We start from the raw sequence: 18,580 nt of genomic DNA, 5'->3' as shown, positions 1-18,580 counted from the left end.
TTACAGCTTTATGGTCGGACCGAGGGAAGTCTAGAAATTCCAGAGATGCCTCAGATCACTGACTAACTGGATGGAGTTAAAAACTTCAATCAAAGCAATGCAAATCAAAAGGTAAGGAAACATGGGCATTAAGATCATCAGCAAATAAAAAATTCCTTCATATCAAGGTATAATACGATATTCAAGTTCAGACAATAATCAGGATTTAAAAATGTTCTTCAGAGAAAGTAATGCAATCTGAGAACAGAGTGAATACAGACTCAAATCAATAAAATAATTATGTATCTTCTTGTTTTTAATAAATACATTATCATTGTTAGTTATGACCAACAACACAGGAATGAAAACTCAATCCACTACACAGGAAAAGAGAAAAATACCCCTCTGTTTTGACAAAGGAAAATGTGAAACATATAACAAAATATAACATGTATATAGCTCATACTGTACATACACTTACACATTGCACATTATGAAAGATAAGACACAGACACTTACAGCAGAGCAGGCACACACGTTTAACATTCAATGGTAACCAGTGCAAGATTTTCCTTTTAATGCAACATCAGTAAAAAAATACTGATGAGCATGTTCTTGTGATCCCCTCTCTAATAATTAATTATCTCCATTTGTTACTTTGAACTAATGTACCGGTTTACATAGATTTGATCAGAATGAAGAGCCTAAAAGAAGAACGAATAAAGCCTGTTATAGTCTTTGTAAAATGAATTGATGTAGTTTTTAGGTAACACTAAAGAGTTTCCTCAGAGCTAAATTCACAGTATTACAATGATTACATTAAATAAACTACGACTATTAAATACAGCAGATACACTTCAGTAAGGATTGAAGCTTACATTTGAATCACCTAAAAGTCAGAAAAGTTACTTCAGATGGTCTTATGTAAAAATACATTGAGGCAAAATAAATTATACAAAAAGTTTTCCCCATTTAAAGGGGACCTATCATGCAAAATGCACTTTTTGATGTCTTTTATACATAAATATGTGTCCCCGGTGTGTAAAACCCTCTCTCTTTTCCTCCGTACCCAAATCTCTAAAAACGGGGCGACAACGGAGCTGGTCCAGATTTGCGTCCGATATGACGTAATATCGGAAATGTAGGCTGGCTTTACACCCACGGCCTTATCAGAAACAATGCCCGACTGTTTTTACTGTGTTTACATTAGCATCGCTAACACTCAGAGCTAACCTGTACTGCACAGAGCATGTGTGTGAAGAAGCAGGAAATAAAAAGGAACTCACCTTGTGGTATAACCGGCAAGAGAGAAAGCCTTTGAGCTCCATACTGTTTCAGAAATAATCCTTGATAATCCATGATATGGCATTTCATCACCGCAGTATCTGCCGGTAGAATCTCCCGCATGAGCTCAGCCCCCTCCTTTTTTTTTTTTTTTAAATCACTTTTTTTTTTTAAAGCTTTATACCCAAAATCAGCACTTTTGAAACAGGAAGTGAAATAAAGGGATATGAGGCATGGCTAGAATGGTTGATCTGTTTGGTATTTTGAGCAAAACACTTCATAGACATGTTTTTTATATATTTTTATATATCTGAGACCTGAAAATTTGCCTAAAAATGGCCTAAAAATAGCATGATAGGTGCACTTTAAGTAATCCGACCATTTCTCTCATTCATGTAAAAAGAGCCAACATATAGAGTTCAGATTTTGTTCCATAGATTGTTGCAAGGAATTAGAAAAACTTGAAGTTGAACGTGCAATAACAACTGAGGAGGATGTAGTTCAGTTGAATTTCTATCATCGGGACAGTAGAGAGGGAAAGTTTCTGTATGTTCTTCATAATGCAGGAGAAAGTGCATTAAAACCTTCGGAACACTAGGAAGGATATCGAGGACTTGTGCTTCTTCATTGAACTGATCCTATTGACGGTTATTTAAAGTCACAGATGATGTTGTGCTTTTACGAAGAGTGGACGACATCAGAGGCGTTTACATTTCATAGATTTGTTGGGAAATCATTTTGGCCTGTGCTATGAAAAAAGCCATTCAACAGTATAAGGATTAGATGGTCCAGGTTTAATGTTTGTGGTAGGAAGGAATCAGTGTCTTTTAAATGAAAAAGAAGTAGTTTTGGTCCAACCTTTCTGAAAGGCCAAATAAGACTTAGCTTCTGCTCCTCAGAGTTACACAGGGACGTGTTTTTCCAGAAGCTCATGTGGTCATGTGATTGTTTTTCGTTCGACCCGGGGAACCCATTTATGTGTGGTGACCTTCCACAGCACCGGGGCCAGCAGCAGACTGAGGGTGGTGACGCTGAGAACCAGCAGGTACACCTGAGCAGAGACACGGAAAAAAACGGAGAGTGAGATAATTTAATATTTTATTCAATCTTACTTTTAATAGAATATAATCATGAATGTTAGAGTTAATTCAGTGTTTCCCCCCACAGAGTGAATAGCTGTTGTTTTTAAAAGACAAAAGAGGAACATTTGAATGGTTGATTTTCTTATATAACATGTGGTATATGTGGCACGTAGACCGCTGTGGTTTGATTAACCCTCATTTTGAGATACAAGTCTCAGAGATTTCTGTGTCCTCTCCATTATGAAATATATTTGAGCAGCTCAGCGTTTAACAGATTAGAAACCTCAGTGGACGTATCTAAAAATCCGGATACATAAAACAAAACTTCCTCTAGATAAAAAATATTACTGTACCAATTGTGATGTAATCAGATAATTGCTACAGATGTTTCATTAAGCAAACATTTAAAATATCATTTTGTTTGAGCATTTTAAATGTCAAAATTATTTTTCTGAGTATTTGAAAATAACATTTTGGGATTTTATAAATGTATAGAAATAATTCAAAAGACTATTCAGTAAAGAAAACAATTGTTATTTGTTTTTCAAATGTTGTGTATTTATAAAAGACCTTACAAAGTGCTTCATAGACATCGGCAAATAAAAAAATCACAATAATTAAATATCACTGACCTCTCTGGAGATGATGCCAGCGCGGCGCGCACGGCTGCCCAGGACGAAGGAGAACTCGCTGACCTGAGCCAGGCCGGCTGATACGATCCAACGAATGTGTCGAGAGCCTGGAGGAAGGATGACCGACAGCACTAGGACGGCCATCATGAACTGGGAGGAACATGATGAGAGGAGTCAGTGGAAAGAAGGAGGACTGAGAGTGCGGCAAAGAATAACCAGAGAAGAAAATGACAAACAGAAAGAAAAGTTCTGTACCTTCATAATGACGAGTGTGAAAGTTAACACCAGCAGGATGGTGAGTTCATACAGCACAAATGTCGGGAACACGTGGAGACCTGCGGAAAAACACAAGCGATGATACAGTCAAAGTCTGACTAATAAGTGTACCATGGTAATAAAGCTGGGATCTGTCTTAAACGGACCGATGGAGGCGAAGAAGATGATGGCGAGGAAATCTCTGATGGGCTCGATGCATCCCATGACCTCCGTGGTGACCATGTGACCCTGTGTGGACAGCAGAGCTCCAGCCAGGAAACAGCCCAGCTCCATAGAAACATCTAAAAACTCTGTCACCTACCGTATCAAACAGCGAGAGAAAAATCAACACAAACAATATCTTCGTAAAAAGTTCAATAATGCTGTGGTGTAAGAGGAATATTAAACATTTGTAGAGAAATGCAGGGCAAATAATAATACATATATAAAACGTACCGTCAGCATGAAAAAGACAAAAGCTGCCATCCCCAACACGAGGATCTCCTTGTTGCCTTTGCTCTCAGCATGCAGTTTCTTGTAAAAGGGGGCAATCAGGAAGGATTTGAGTAACAAACACAGCAGCAGCACAGCGGCCAGAGACACCAGGATCTGGGCCAGGAGGTAAAACACACGCAGACTCCCCAACAGGAAGCTGTGTTTCACAAAAGAGACAGCATGTTTAAGTAAGCGGTGTGTGCTTCTTGTTGAGGAGAGGACGCATGCAGAAAAAAAGAAATGAAAAAACGGACCTTTCCACGTCTCCACTCTGTGCCTGGATCAGCGTTGGCATGGCGGCGATGAAGAGGCCGAGCTGAACATCTTGCATCACTAACATCCCGAGGAGAACGCTGCTGTAGTCCAGTTCACCTTTCTCACAGACACACATTAATGATCATTGTGCTCAAGAATTTCTCTAAATACATTATTTACATTGTTGAAGTGTGTGTACTGTACTTTTAGGTAGTGAGACTAAATCCTGTTCCACAGCTGCTTTAGATGAGATCTCTTCTTCAATTATTTCTGTATTTAGGCTTATTGGACAAACACAGCTGCCTACAGAGCAAAACAGGTCGAAAGTCACGCCTAACACTATGATGATATGACGTCATGGGGTGTTGCTTTAATAATCATAAAAAAATAAAAAAATAAAAAACCCAGAAGTATCCCATTTGTTTTTTTCAAGGGAACCAACAAGGTTAAAGGTGGGGTAGGTAAGTTTGAGAAACCGGCTCGAGATACACTTTTTGTTATATTCCATGGAATGCTCTTAACATCCCGATAGCAATGAATATCTTAAGTGCTTTGACAAAAAATCCATAAAAAAATGTCATCTGTGGAAGCCGTAGTACTGTAAAAAGCACGACCAATCATTTTAGCCGGCCCGGCTAAAATAACTGGATGGCCTACCTGCCTGTCAGCCTTCCATCTGTGCACAAACTTATCTCGTCCCCTCATTGGTCATGTGCGCGTTTGTGTGTGTTGGAGGAGGGGCTCTGTAAGGAAGTGGCAGATTTTCTCCGGCTGTGTATTTTCAAATTCTAGCGATCTCGAGCTGGTTTCTCCAAAATTACCTACCCCACCTTTAATGGCAATGTTATTTTTTAGGTTGGTTCACAGAATGTCATCCTTGCAGTGATCTATGTTTATCTATGTGCACAAAGACACCTACCTTCTTTTTCTCGTTCCCCTCTGCTCCCTCCCGCCAGGAAGCGGGACACCAGTGGAGTGCTGGACAGGGACAGGCAGGTGGAAATGAAGACAGTCTGGGTGGGTCGAATATGTAGGACTTGACCCCACAACAGACCGGCCCCCACCATCATCAGACTGAGGTAACACGACCCCTGGACTGATGTCTTCCATACCTACACACACATCCACACACAGAGTATATATCAGTCCACCTTATGGATGTAAGCAGCTTACTAAAACAGATATATTTAACAATTGAAACTCTAACAGAAAAATGTCGAACTAAAACATTTGAGGGCATACACATCATGCTTAGGTGATTCATCAGGTACCTTGAGTTACACAATAGGGAAAGTTAGAAGTAGGTATACCAACAAAAAAATGATGGTAGCAGGAATAAACATTAAGTATAAAGTCCCTTCATGCAAGGTAAAGTCAACGGGTTTCAGATGTTTACAGAGTAATGTGGATCAAATGCCAAACTTTTTACTTTTGTTAATCCTAAATTGAAATGATTTGGTTTACCTTTTGAAGTCGCTCAGGTGAGAACTCAAGCCCGACCACAAAGAGAGTGAAGAACACACCCAGCTCCCCCAGAGTCTCCACCTGGACCATAGACTGCACACAAACAGGGAAATCAACAACTAGAACGCACTGGCATCGTTCTTTAACTCTGATCTGACCATCTGACCTGCGGACCACACACACACACACACACACACACACACACACACACACACACACACACACACACACACACACACACACACACACACACACACACACACACACACACACACACACACACACACACACACACACACACACACACACACACACACACACACACACACACACACACACACACACACACACAAACACACAACACACACACACACACACACACACACACACACACACACACACACACACACACACACACACACACACACACACACACACACACACACACACACACACACACACACACACACACACACACACACACACACACACACCTTGATGCTGTTGAGGCCTGAGGGGCCGAGCAGGACCCCACAGATGATGTATCCAAACATGGGAGGAAGACCAATCAGAGAGCAGATCCAGCCACAGGGCAGCGACAGCATCACCACCGACACCAAGTCCTGCACACACAGTTTTTTGTGTTCATTTAAATCAAAGTTACCCAACCCTAAACATCACATATTCAAGAAAAGCTTTAGAACATAAAAATAATTTTAAAGGAATATCTAACTATTTTAATAAAAAATAAATAAATGGAATAGACAGCAACACAAACATTTTATTTTAATATAAATAGATATTTTAAATAGATTTTTATTAACTTAGCTCATAACATCCAGCATGAGCACTTTCCAGGAATTGCATGGAAGTGTCCCAGATTTACTCAAAAAATAGTGTTTGTGTTTGATTTTGGTTAAGGCAGGATGCAGTATCCCCGAACAAAAACATAGCAGTAAAATGTTGGTAACGGTTTAATGTATCACATACTAAAAACGACCCTGTTTGTGCATTATCAAGGACAGTGGCGAGCCGTGAGCTTTATACATAGGCCCTCTGACCCCCACCCCTTCCCTCGAAAAAAAGAAAAAAAAATTGTTATTACGTCACAGCTATACTTCAGCGGAATATCAAAACAACGGCCCAGGGTGCAAAACGCATCAATGACAGCGACCCTCTACCACACAAAACAACACCTGTGAACCCAATTTGTGTTCTTTGACATTGAAAAGGATATTGCATTGTGTTTGTTACTTTCGTTGCAGTTGTATGTCTTAAGTGTAATTTGGCATGCTTTTATTTTGAAGGCGAGTTCACGCTGTTGACAGGAAGTTGTTGTTGTTGAAACAAGAAAAGTTTCACAGCTTGTCATCTAGTCTGCGATAATAAAACCCACCCATTTAGAGGGAAGATATGATTGGTCAATTGTACTGTCATTTGACATTACTCTCTCGTTCAGTTACTATAGCGGGCCCTCTGTGAATCGCAGAGAGGGCCAGACGAGCTTCTTTCATGTAACCCACATTCAAACACAGACTGAACAGGCAGATTCGAAGGATTTATTTATTTGGAAATGTTATTTTATTAAATCAAGTTTTTTTTCGGTAAAACTAATGAAAAATATAACAAAAATAATATTAAAAAATATATATTTTTAAAAAATATATTTTTTTTTAATGTTTTTAAATATTATTTTTTGGAATATCTTAGGCCCTCACAGAGGGCCTAGAGGGCCCTGACGGCTCGCCACTGATCAAGGATTAATACCTAAGGAGCAGAGAGTGAGTGTGAGGCACGGACCTTGATGAGGTGGTGGTCTGCTCTCGGCATGGTGGAGTCTCGTGGTTTGGTGAGGACGTACTGGTTGTTCTGAGAGTCGATGAGCATGCTCAGTCCCAGGTCATCCTCCACGTCCTTCTGCTTGGACTTGTTCTTCCTCTTCCCTCCATTTTCCTCGTCTTCCTCCACTCTCAACACTGCCTCCACATTTACTCCTTCCATCTATACAAACAGAGGGTATTTAAGGAGTCACAGATTACAAACTACTCTACTTTGTTAAAGGTCCCATGTCATGGCCATTTCTACTGATCATAATTCCATTGTTGAGGTATACTAAAATAGATTCATATTGTGCAATTTTCCAAACTCACATTGGTTTCTCATACAGCATCTCTGTATAGTATGTGTATTCACTCTCTGTCCTAAACGGCTTGTTGGAGCTCCTGCCCCCCCCTCCCTGTGAGCCCAGTGGCCGTCTGCGAGACAGCGAGACACAGCGAAACCCAGCCCGAGCACACACACACACACCCGCAGCCTGGCTGGGAGTTTGTGTGTGTGCTCACACACACACACACCCACAGCCCTGCCGCGTCCCGCCGTCTCAGGGAGGAGAAATCGGCGGAGCTGCAGCTGAGAAAAGATTGAGTGTGTGTGTGTGAGGAAGACTTAACGTAACGGCTCCGCGGACGTAACGTAACGGCTCCACGGATTGGTCCATTTGGACCAATGGGTCCATTTGGGTATGGGTACGTCACTGTACCCAGGAAGAAAACAATGGAAAAAGATAAATCTCCAACGAGGCGTTCTGGGGCAGCATAGACAGGTCTTTTCTGTGTTGGAGTTTTACTCGCTACAGGGTGTACTTTGAGGGTTTGTAACTTTGCAGACTGTTTACATGCATAAAAACCTTCATAACACACAAGGGGACGGGTAATAACCAGAAAAGCATGACATGGGACCTTTAACACGTGACTGATGATGGAATAATGACTATTCAAGCTCCAGGAGTCTGAATTATATCAAGCAACCAGATGTGTTTTCTGACCTCTTTGTTGTTGTCAAAGGCGTGTTCCCCGATCTCCTCTTCCAGCCGGTCTGCTGCCTTCCTAACATCCTCCAGGATCTCATCCAGCATGGACAGAGTTTTATTTTGAGCTAAAGCGCTCTTTAGAGCTGCCTGCTGGTGCTTCTCAGCAGCCACCAGTTCAACATACTCCTGCTCCTCCTAAAGAGATGGGTGTGTAAAAACAAAAAACTATACAAACCTGTTTACACAAACAGAAGACATTCAAGGATATATAGGAAACAATACACATGATATTACTCTGCCTTTCAGGGTTGGGCAATGTGCTTGACAGCAATATCATAATATTTGTCTGGCATTGTTATACATGTCATCAGGATATGACAAATGGGTTCAGCCTCACCTTTATGGCTGCCTCCCTGAGGGCGGCCAGCCTCTGTCTGCTGCTCTCCTTAATGTTGACCACATCCCTGTAGTCTCCCTGCAGCGCCCTCTGAAGGCTGTGCACCGCCTGGAACACCAGGTGCTCGCTCTCATTCAGCTCCTTCTGGAAAACCTCCAGGGTGTGAACCTGCAAGCAGACAGGGAGACACCAGTCAGTCATTTAAATTAATGTTATATATCTGGCATCATCTGTACTGAAATAAGGTCTTTATTTGACAAACTAGACGAGATAAATTAAGGTGTCTTCATCAGATTAGCCAAGAGATATATGAATATGTCAAAATAGATCCAGATAACATGGCTTGAAATGGGATGAATTGTGTTAACTGAGAAGAAAAATGCATTTGATTTAGCTTAAAACAATCACACAGGACCAGTGTGACAGATTGAAGTCGCATTTAGCAGTGAGGTTGCAAATTGCTCTGGTCCATCTGGTATTTTTTTTTTCGTGTCAAATTTTCATATAATCATTTAAATCATATATATAGATTATGTCTTATACTCTGATTGCCTTCTATTCGTTTAAATTGTATTTTTAGTCTTTTATGTGTTTAACAGAGACATATGTATAGGGTTGACATTTCAGGAAGGGCAAAAGGTGGATTTGCAAATGGTTAAGGACTGTGGGGTTTTATGGTTTAATGGTGGGGAAGTTTAGATAATGCCTAAGAGAATTGATGGGTGGGACCAGTTGGCTATTCTCTCTACTATATAGTGTGACTGTAAGCTGTGTTCTGGGTGCAAAGCCATTTTATCCTTTGAGGATGAAGTTGCTCTGTTCCTGCATTTGAGATCGATTTCAATTATATATAGACTTTCTTTATTACTTTATTAAATATAAAAAAAGACAAACTTTGTCCATGAATCATTTATCAGTTGAATTAGAATTTCCTCCACACCTGGAAGAGCCTCTCTGGATCTGAAAGGGTCCGGTCAAGTCTAACAGCATCAGCAGCGGCCGCCAGCTTCCTGACCGCCACATTCTTCTGTCTCAGGAGCCCCACCAGACGTTTGCAGTTGTTGTTCACCCAGCTGTGGCCGTGTGTCCCTCCTTTGCCCAGATAAAGCTTAATGGCATTCTTGGCCACCTGGTCCTTGCGCAGCACAGTGAGCGCCCCCACCGTGCCAAGGCACAGCAGCCAACATACAACCTGCATCCAAAGCTCTACCTCTGTCTTCACCTGTATGTGAAGATCGATGAAGAGAAAGAGATCTGGGGATGAGAAAAGAAAAAGGATGTTTGTTACAATGATCAACAGGAAAAAAACATCAGGAGGAGACTAATTTAATGGAGATGTCAGGATCATTTTTTAGGTTAAGTGACTTAAGCGGGGATTATTGAGAGAAGAACAAACAACTTGTTTTGGTATTTATGGGACGTGTTGAAGAAGGGACTTGAGAAAGCCAAAAATTGTTCTGGAAGTATTTGTCCTTAAATGTGATGTAGATCATCTCTTTATGTTTTACTCTGAGCTTTGTGTACTCAGTGTTTCTTTCTTTCTCAAGAGATGTCTAAATATTTGAATGATAATGTGACATGATATAAATGCCTGTTATACTTGCTATTCCACATCTTCTAATGGGATTGCATTCCTACCTTTAAATACAAAAGTCTATTTTAGGAAACTCCTTTATTACGGCCCTTCTCTGACGACATGTAGTTACTTACAAATTAACGACTGTGTGCATTTATGCTGTACCACACCTTTGAGAGCATGAGTGAAGTTGAAGGATTTTTACTCTCCAAACTGCTCCTCTGTCCTTCTTTCAACAGGACTGCTTCCACTCAGATACAGTTGCTAGAAAACAAAAGCACAATTCACATACTGTTATAGATTGTTTTATGAAAATGCAGTACAATTCATAAAATTATTATAAAACTGGCTTGTGGATATCAGAATCAGAATCAGAATACCTGTATTAGTCCCACAGAGGGGACATTTGCATTGTTACAGCAGGAAAGAGCCACAGACAGCTTAATGTTATATATGTTAAAAAAAAACGTAATCTGAAATGTAGTGAACTAGAAGTATTAACTGGCAGTATAAGTATAAGAACTTTTTTTTAAAAGTACAGTACTTTTTAGCAGTGGTGGGGCCACCACTTTTCTAACACATGAAGTAATCTTGACAATTTGGATATTATTAATCGGAAAATATCATAAAATGATGATATTATATGTTTAAATACCCCACAGTATTACAACTAGTTAGAAGTATCTACACCTTTACCAAATACAACATTAAAGTTATGGAGCATAAATGCATCAATAAGTATGATTAATACTGGTAGATGCATGTACATATATACAATTATAAATACCAACACCTCCATGCCAAAGGGGAAATAAATAATATATCATCCATTCCCTACAATCAAAACCATGGCAGTCAAGCGTCACATCATACAAACCAGAACACTCAGCCCAGTCATGACTGACGTTTCAGGAAATGCCATGGGGAGGTGAAATTAAGAATTAGCTCAATGTCCCAAACACTTAAAGAACAACAAATAAATGAAGATAAAAAGAAAGAAAGGCAGTAGGCCTACCTACCTGTGAAATATGTGACCTGTCCCGGTTTGCAGCTGTACTCCACGACTGAAGGAGAAGCTGGAGAAGAAGGGAACAATCATGCTGTTGTACCGCAGCAGCACCGACACCCCCCCTCCCCCTCCCCTGCTGCCACATAGCTGAAGCCAGCGTCGGTGCAGGCGTTCACCGGCTTGCGACCAACTTCATGTTTACTTCGACCTCAAGCAGTTGGTAACACTATTCTTGCTAGCAAACTGGGTGCTAGCGTAACTTCATCCAGGTAGGTGCGACAAAAACCCTGTTAAAGTTGGACCATTCTTTAAAAATGTGTACAAAGTTCAACCTGTTTTCTCTTCTGGAGCTAAAGCGAAGTCGGAATCCTTAAAGCTGTCAGACCAGCTTCAGCCAGCTGAGTCCACACACTCCCATGACACCGAGGCTAAGGCTAACACTACAATGCTAACATTAGCTGAATAAGTTAGCTACACGTCTCAGCAACATTTATGAGATAGGGCTGATCAAGACGTGTCAATGTATAACTTTAACACTAACCGAAACTAAACAACTGCTGCATTGTTTTCTGATTTAACTTTGATTTATATTAAGATTAAGTTACTTCCGAAACATCTTGATCAGCTTTTATATGGGAGTTGTAGTTTTTATGATGTTATGTTTTCTTACGCGATCGTGCCAACTGCATTGTGACAGCTGGTTAAATCTACTTTTATTGGTCTTAACTCTCGCTTAACATTATACACTGACTTTTCCAACAACAACAACCCCGTTTACATAAGCTCAAAGACGAGTTTCCTCGACTGTCCTGCTCAAAACTTGTATTTTGAATGTGGTGGTAAACACAGCTACACATAGGTTTTAATGTCACTTTTTTTAGTTTACATACTATTTGTTAGAAGTATTTTGAGAATAAATCCATATTTTGCCGAAACAGGGGTGTTTTAATGCAGTAAAGTATTGAAAAACACAGACCCTGTGGCATTACAGCACTACGGAACTACACTTCCCATGAACAGTGTGCCTCTACTGTAGCGCAGTTCTTTTCACGCATGCGCACCAGGGTAATTGGATATCAAGTGGGCCAAAACAGCGTGTGATAAAATGGTATGTAGAATAAAAATAAGAAAACAGTGCTAATCTCTAGCTCCGTTAAACAAGTCCATAACCCGATAACGTATGGCACTACCGTAAAGCGGGGGGCACACCGATACAGGAGACCGGGGTGTCCTCTGCCAAGTGTCGCATAGCCAGGGTGATGTATGTCGGGAATATGAGGGAAATGGAAGGTCAGTTGTTGGTATTTTGAGATCAGGACACCAGCACTTGCCGCACGTACCTTTCCCTTTTTGGTAACTCGCCTGTAGTGTGCCCCGGGTCAGGAGAGAGCATGCCGGAGCGAAACGTCCAGGGTCACCACACACTGCTCTGTCACCGTGAATCTGCTGTTTTGATTATCGGGTGGGTCAGGTCTGCAGTTCTGCAAAGACGTGCAATCCTCCCGATGACTGTCTAGTTTAAGTGAACACAAGGAGGTCTTTTTGTAAACTAACGGGACCTTACGGTGGGCTATTGAGTGGAGGTTTTGGTTTCCCGTAATGTACTAATGGCTGATGCACGCATGATATGAGTCCTACTGATCAGGTCTAATGGCAAGTGTTATTGTGTGTGTGTGTGTGTGTGTGTGTGTGTGTGTGTGTGTGTGTGTGTGTGTGTGTGTGTGTGTGTGTGTGTGTGTGTGTGTGTGTGTGTGTGTGTGTGTGTGTGTGTGTGTGTGTGTGTGTGTGTGTGTGTGTGTGTGTGTGTGTGTGTGTGTGTGTGTGTGTGTGTGTGTGTGTGTGTGTGTGTGTGTGTGTGTGTGTGTGTGTGTGTGTGTGTGTGTGTGTGTGTGTGTGTGTGTGTGGTAGGTACAGAAAGTTTAGGCTGAGTGTTGCCGATGTGCAGCCTCAACTATACATGCATATCTATGCATCCCATTACCATAACACTAGATTACCGCCTGTATACACCCGCAGGTTCCTGCAGCCCCCAGGTTGTGTGTGTAGACAATAGTTAGAAATCATTTATTTGTTAATATGCACCATTCAAACACAATAACAACTGAAATTATAAAGGATTCTGCATTTAAACAAAACATTACATCTCTGTGTTAAAATTCTGCTTTAATAATTGTATTGTTTCACTTGATGCTGTGCTTACATGGTGCACATCCTGACACAGCCCTTAATGTATCTTGTGTACAACTTTGTTTCACAGCACAAGTTGAAGTCATCGCAGAAGGACAAGGTTCGGCAGTTCATGTCCTTCACGCAGGCCGGGGAGAGGACAGCCGTGTACTGCCTGACGCAGAATGACTGGAAACTAGAAGTCGCCACAGATAATTACTTCCAAAATCCAGACCTATACTACAAAGAATCCATGAAAACCTCGGTGGACCGCAAGAAGCTGGAACAGCTCTACAACAGATACAAAGGCAAGTGTTTCAAAACTAATGTTAAAGGTCCCCTATTATACTGTTTTTCATCAATATATTATAGGTCTCAGATATATACAAAACATGTCTCTGAAGTGTTTGGCTCGAAATACCAAACCGATCATGCATTGTAGCATCCCATAAATCCCTCTGTTTCAAAAGTGCTGATTCTCTGTCTGTTACTTTAGATGAAAATAAGGGGCCCCTCGTCCCCACGCCCCTCTGCGAGATATTTGGTTAAAAATAACACAATGGTGCTCTAGGAGGAGATTCAGGTGATAAGGTGGGCGGGTGTTACCTTGGTTGGTTATTGGCTAATGGTTACACAAGCGAAAACATCGTTATGACATCATCAATTGGCCAAAATCTGATCATCTCATTTTCAGACAGGTTTTTAGACGAATGGATCAGGACAAAAAGTGAGCAAATCTTTTATCCTGAAACTTTCAGAATCTGTTTACACAGAGAGGACACATGTTTGTGTATAAAAGACATGAAAAAGTGGATTTTGCATAATAGGTTCCCTTTTAACATTAGCACCGTTTACCTTGCTAGTCTGTAACACTTTGGCATCTGTGTTTGCAGACCCCCAAGATGAAAACAAGATAGGCATCGATGGCGTCCAGCAGTTCTGTGACGACCTGATCCTAGATCCAGCTAGCGTGAGCATCCTTGTGGTGGCATGGAAGTTCAGAGCGGCCACGCAGTGCGAGTTCAGCAGAAAGGAGTTCCTGGATGGCATGGCTGAGCTAGGGTGAGCAACACTGGTACTGAAATCTACAACATTTGATTAAGAAGTCACCTCATTCTCAACATTTCATTGCCATGTTAATTGAAATGTAAAGACGTTTTTAGAACTTTTGTTTTTTATGATGCCCAAATATTTAAGCTCAAGCTGCACAACAATCACTATGTACAAAATAACAGTCACTTCAATATTATGAGAATGCACCAATGTACATTCTCATAATATTGAATTGACAGTTATGTTGTACATAGTGATTGTTGTGTTTTTATTTAGGTCTTAATGTGTGCTCATGTAAAAATGTGTCTTTGACTGTATATATATATACATATTTGCACACATTTTTATATTTTTATAAACATTTGTTTTTATATTCGGGATTGTGGGAAACGGTATTTCGATCTCTCTGTCTATACACACAAACTGGAAGATTTATAATAAAGTTGACTTTGACTTTGATATTTTGTTAAAATGTTTAATGATTCCTAATGTTTCCTTTAGCTGTGACAGTCCAGAAAAACTCAAGGCCATCCTTCCCAGACTAGAGCAGGAGCTGAAAGACACTGGGAAGTTCAAAGACTTCTACCAGTTTACCTTCAATTTTGCCAAAAACCCAGGCCAGAAAGGTTTAGGTAAGTTTAAGAACAAAACATGAAGAATAGAAGAACATGTATACAAAGTGTGTTACTTGTTGTTTAACAGATTTTATCTGGACAAAAAATGTAAAAGTCTTAATCTACTTTGTGTTTTAGACCTGGAGATGGCTGTCGCCTATTGGAATCTAGTTCTCACTGGTCGCTTTAAGTTTTTGGATCTCTGGAACCGCTTCCTGGTGGTAAGCAAGAACATTTTATACATTCAGAATAGTTCTTCCGCATATTCTGTCCATCTCATTTACAAAGTCCCTGTGAAGAAGAACAATACTAGAATCACTACAGTCAAAAATCAACAACAGACTCAAAAATAACCAGTACATTAAACACAATTTTGACACATTGCCAACAACCACTAAGGTTCATAAAAGCTGTTGAATGGACTTTTACTGATTTTGTAATAATGTTTATCTCTCAATGTTCCTGTCACTGTGCTGCATTCAGGAGCATCACAAACGCTCCATTCCTAAAGACACGTGGAACCTCCTCCTTGACTTCGGCAATATGATCACAGACGACATGTCAAACTACGATGAGGAAGGTGAGGTTTTTAAAGCAGGATAAAGTCATGTGAACACATCTGAGTGGTTAATTCAACACTGAAAGATGAATTCTGGCTGATCACATACACTTTTATTACTGATAATGCAGTTAGTCCCCCTGATTAACCCAGACTACAGCCAACATCTTTTCAAGTTTTTACTGCTTGCATTAAAATCATCATTGTGTGTGTTGATAACAAGATTTCATTGAGATGTAACTACTATTTTTCTCTCTCTCAGGGGCGTGGCCTGTCCTCATAGACGACTTTGTGGAGTTTGCTCGGCCGATTGTGACGAGTAAGCGCAACATGACATAGTGTTTGTCCCGGCTTCATGCAGCAAATGGAGTTTGTGTTTCTCCCAATTTTCTTCTTTTTTTAAATGAGGATTTTCATACAAATGAGCCAAAAAGAGAGTACTTCTCAATAAGCCTGTCTGCAGCTTGATGTTAGGATTGTTCCTCAAACTGTATAAGATGCCTTGACCAGGAACAGTGCAAGAGGAAAACAGGAGGGGAATCAACAGGAGAAAGATTAATTATGTTTTTTTTTTGGCAAAGACAGACTTTGTTATTGCAATATGGAAATGTTGAGTACCCTGAGAACTCATCACCAATGGGTGTGGCTTGGAACTGCTGCTGACTTTCTCACTAAGCTGCACCCTCGGCACAGTCAGGAGGGAAGGTAACGGTGAACCCTCAGCACACGCAGAAGATTAACTTATAGATGCAGTAGGATGTGGCCTCTTACATTGTCAATCGTGAATGGGACAGTCTGTTCAAATCTGCATGTTTATGTCAGCTAGTGTGAAGCAGTGCCACTGATGTTGAGGAGGGGAGAAAAACATAGAAGTCTACATTATTTTCACTGAGATTGCGAGTGTGGAGCTCTCTTACAATCACACTGAGAGAAGAGAGAAAGTGTGCTAGCTAATGTTTGTAAGGGTGTGTGTGTGTGTGAGCATTTTTTTAAGGGAGGTAAACATATGGCCTCCTTTACAATGCTTAATATTTTCATTTGGTTTTATGATGATTAGAAGTTAAGAAATTATGATTCACCTTAACTAGCCAGAGAGAAAGGGTTCAAGTCAACATTTTGTATTCACACTATTGGACAGAGCGGCATGCTTTTCAAGCTCAGCACCAGCAGAATCATGTTGTTACAGCCGTAAAACGCTGTATACCAATAGGAATAAGAAAGATCCAATTTTAAAGAAACCGAAATGTATATCTGAGAAAACAGGTAATGACATTTATAATGATGATTGGTACATACACAGCGATTAGATCCTCATTTTTTAAATGCTTTTGCATTAAATACTTGACTTTTATTTTGCAGTGTGTGAACTGCTGTACAAAGAGAGACTGACTGGCACATTGACTGTTTATCAGCCAGGTGATTTGCCAACTGTGCAAACTGCACTGATTTACACTTTTCTGTTGTAGGACTTTTCTTTATCAGGCAGTACTGTACACAGCTACTCAGTTTACTTGACTGTAGCTTCACTAACACACTAGACTTTTTAAATGAACATCTACATCCGAGCTAAGAGTATTTGAACTGTTAGTTTACACTGTTTGAGTTTTAGTCTGTTGCTTATCATGAATTCGTGACTGTAGTGCAATGGTGGCATGTTTAAGTAACTACCACAGAGCAAAACATGTCACTTTTTGAGAACAGTGCTCAACAGTACTTGCACTGCCATCTAGCGGTGCAATGCTTTTCCTCCAAACAAGATGTAGTGTTGCTCTTTAAGTGCAGTTATGAACTCTAAATGCACCACGCTTTCCTGGCCTAAAGAGTGTGGCAGAAGGTAGAGCTCAGGTACCAGTCGTCCTCTCTCACAGTGCAGGTGGCTTCCTGCACCTGCATCACTATTTGCCATCTAACTATGCTGTCTAGTTCTACCAATTGTCACCATAATAAAACCATGTTATTAAATGAGGATGTATTACCCTGCAACAAATCTCAAATCCAACTACAATTGTAATGATTGCCTTTTGTTTTTAAGTAGACAAACTTGTGTTTAAGTTTGCATATATGTAGGCACAGGTCATAACTAAGGTGGGGTGTGTTAAGTTGACTTTCAGAGTGGATCGGGATGGGAATTTATTATTATTTTAGTCCCTGATTGAATGCAATCGAGTGGCAAATGAAACAGCTTTATTATGACTGTAAAACAGTCACTGTAGCAGCTGGTACATATATCATATGTGTTGGTGGAATCAAATATCCTGTATAACCTTCTGACTGTTGAAGTTGTGCACAGACCACCAGCACAGCCAGATGGTGTGAAAGCTTTTCCCAGTTGATTGTGGACAGAATTATCTGGCATCCTCTGTGGATTTGGAGCAAGAAAATGTAACCTCTTTCGGTTGTTCAGTTTGCTCACATGGTACATTTGGTACGTGTTTATTTATCAAATGTCTGGTCAATTGTGTCAAGTCATGCAGATCATTCTTATCAAAACAGTATTATTGTTGCCAGCAAGAAAACAGGTATTTACAGAATATTATGTTTTGTCACAAAAGCATTGTTTTCTTTTAGAAAGTTGTGAATAAAGCATGTTGTTTTTAAAGAGCCTTGTGAATGGTTGTCTCTGTCTAACAAGTACAACAGTACCCAGGTTAGTATATTGCACAGTTAAGCAGAGTTGTGTTGTGCAGAAATCAATATCCTCAGATTCATATTTTTCTGAAAATCAAGAAGAATCAGGACATGGCAAATGCAAAAATGCAGCTAAAATATAAAAGTTGATCTTCAGTTTGAAAAATATGTTGTACATTTAATCAAACAAAACTGTTATTAAGCAAGTCACATGTTAAGCAAGAACATCAGGAACTAATATTGTTAGTTTTTTATTTAAAACTTAATTCTGAATAGTTAATTTGGATTGGATAGCAGTATTCTGTAACATTTAAACTAATGTG

The 18,580-nt window shown here is 40.2% G+C and overlaps 2 protein-coding genes across 4 annotated transcripts; one reads left to right on the top strand and one right to left on the bottom strand.

Moving 5' to 3' along the window:
- Window positions 1-1,558: 1,558 nt before the first annotated feature.
- Window positions 1,559-12,905, bottom strand: tmco3 (transmembrane and coiled-coil domains 3). Of its 3 annotated transcripts, none has more exons than XM_034116504.1 (17): window positions 12,578-12,905; window positions 11,248-11,304; window positions 10,399-10,492; window positions 9,593-9,906; window positions 8,653-8,820; window positions 8,271-8,450; window positions 7,247-7,447; window positions 5,941-6,069; window positions 5,447-5,539; window positions 4,902-5,094; window positions 4,187-4,285; window positions 3,982-4,099; window positions 3,689-3,884; window positions 3,400-3,550; window positions 3,233-3,312; window positions 2,978-3,127; window positions 1,559-2,314 (listed from the first exon to the last, which is right to left on the bottom strand). In XM_034116504.1, the coding sequence occupies exons 4-17, from the start codon at window positions 9,848-9,850 to the stop codon at window positions 2,201-2,203; spliced, it is 2,130 nt and encodes a 709-aa protein (XP_033972395.1). In that variant the 5' UTR covers window positions 9,851-9,906; window positions 10,399-10,492; window positions 11,248-11,304; window positions 12,578-12,905; the 3' UTR covers window positions 1,559-2,200. The 3 variants fall into 3 exon arrangements, with proteins under 3 accessions (XP_033972395.1, XP_033972394.1, XP_033972396.1); XM_034116503.1 differs by lacking the exon at window positions 12,578-12,905 and adding an exon at window positions 11,570-11,831; XM_034116505.1 differs by lacking the exons at window positions 4,187-4,285; window positions 12,578-12,905 and having other exon boundaries at window positions 11,248-11,365.
- Window positions 11,268-18,230, top strand: dcun1d2b (DCN1, defective in cullin neddylation 1, domain containing 2b). The gene is made up of 7 exons (XM_034116506.1): window positions 11,268-11,506; window positions 13,495-13,711; window positions 14,297-14,465; window positions 14,958-15,088; window positions 15,209-15,291; window positions 15,554-15,650; window positions 15,892-18,230. The coding sequence occupies exons 2-7, from the start codon at window positions 13,537-13,539 to the stop codon at window positions 15,966-15,968; spliced, it is 732 nt and encodes a 243-aa protein (XP_033972397.1). The 5' UTR covers window positions 11,268-11,506; window positions 13,495-13,536; the 3' UTR covers window positions 15,969-18,230.
- The last annotated feature ends 350 nt before the right edge of the window (window positions 18,231-18,580 follow it).

This window comes from Trematomus bernacchii, unplaced genomic scaffold (assembly GCF_902827165.1).
Source record: "Trematomus bernacchii unplaced genomic scaffold, fTreBer1.1, whole genome shotgun sequence".
Lineage (NCBI taxonomy): Eukaryota > Metazoa > Chordata > Actinopteri > Perciformes > Nototheniidae > Trematomus > Trematomus bernacchii.
This window is presented reverse-complemented; position numbering and strand designations above follow the sequence as displayed.

What these genes read in the sequence shown, in the direction of transcription:
- tmco3 (XM_034116504.1), bottom strand. Translation starts at nt 9,850, where the DNA reads ATGCAGGTTGTATGTTGGCTGCTGTGCCTTGGCACGGTGGGGGCGCTC. An exon ending in AGGGGAACGAGAAAAAGAAG is followed by an intron (nt 4,286 to 4,901) that starts GTAGGTGTCTTT and finishes TTTGCTCTGTAG; the next exon opens with GCAGCTGTGTTTGTCCAATA. An exon ending in CATCTTCTTCGCCTCCATCG is followed by an intron (nt 3,313 to 3,399) that starts GTCCGTTTAAGA and finishes GTTTTTCCGCAG; the next exon opens with GTCTCCACGTGTTCCCGACA.
- dcun1d2b (XM_034116506.1), top strand. Translation starts at nt 13,537, where the DNA reads ATGTCCTTCACGCAGGCCGGGGAGAGGACAGCCGTGTACTGCCTGACG. An exon ending in GCTCTACAACAGATACAAAG is followed by an intron (nt 13,712 to 14,296) that starts GCAAGTGTTTCA and finishes CTGTGTTTGCAG; the next exon opens with ACCCCCAAGATGAAAACAAG. An exon ending in TCTGGAACCGCTTCCTGGTG is followed by an intron (nt 15,292 to 15,553) that starts GTAAGCAAGAAC and finishes TGCTGCATTCAG; the next exon opens with GAGCATCACAAACGCTCCAT.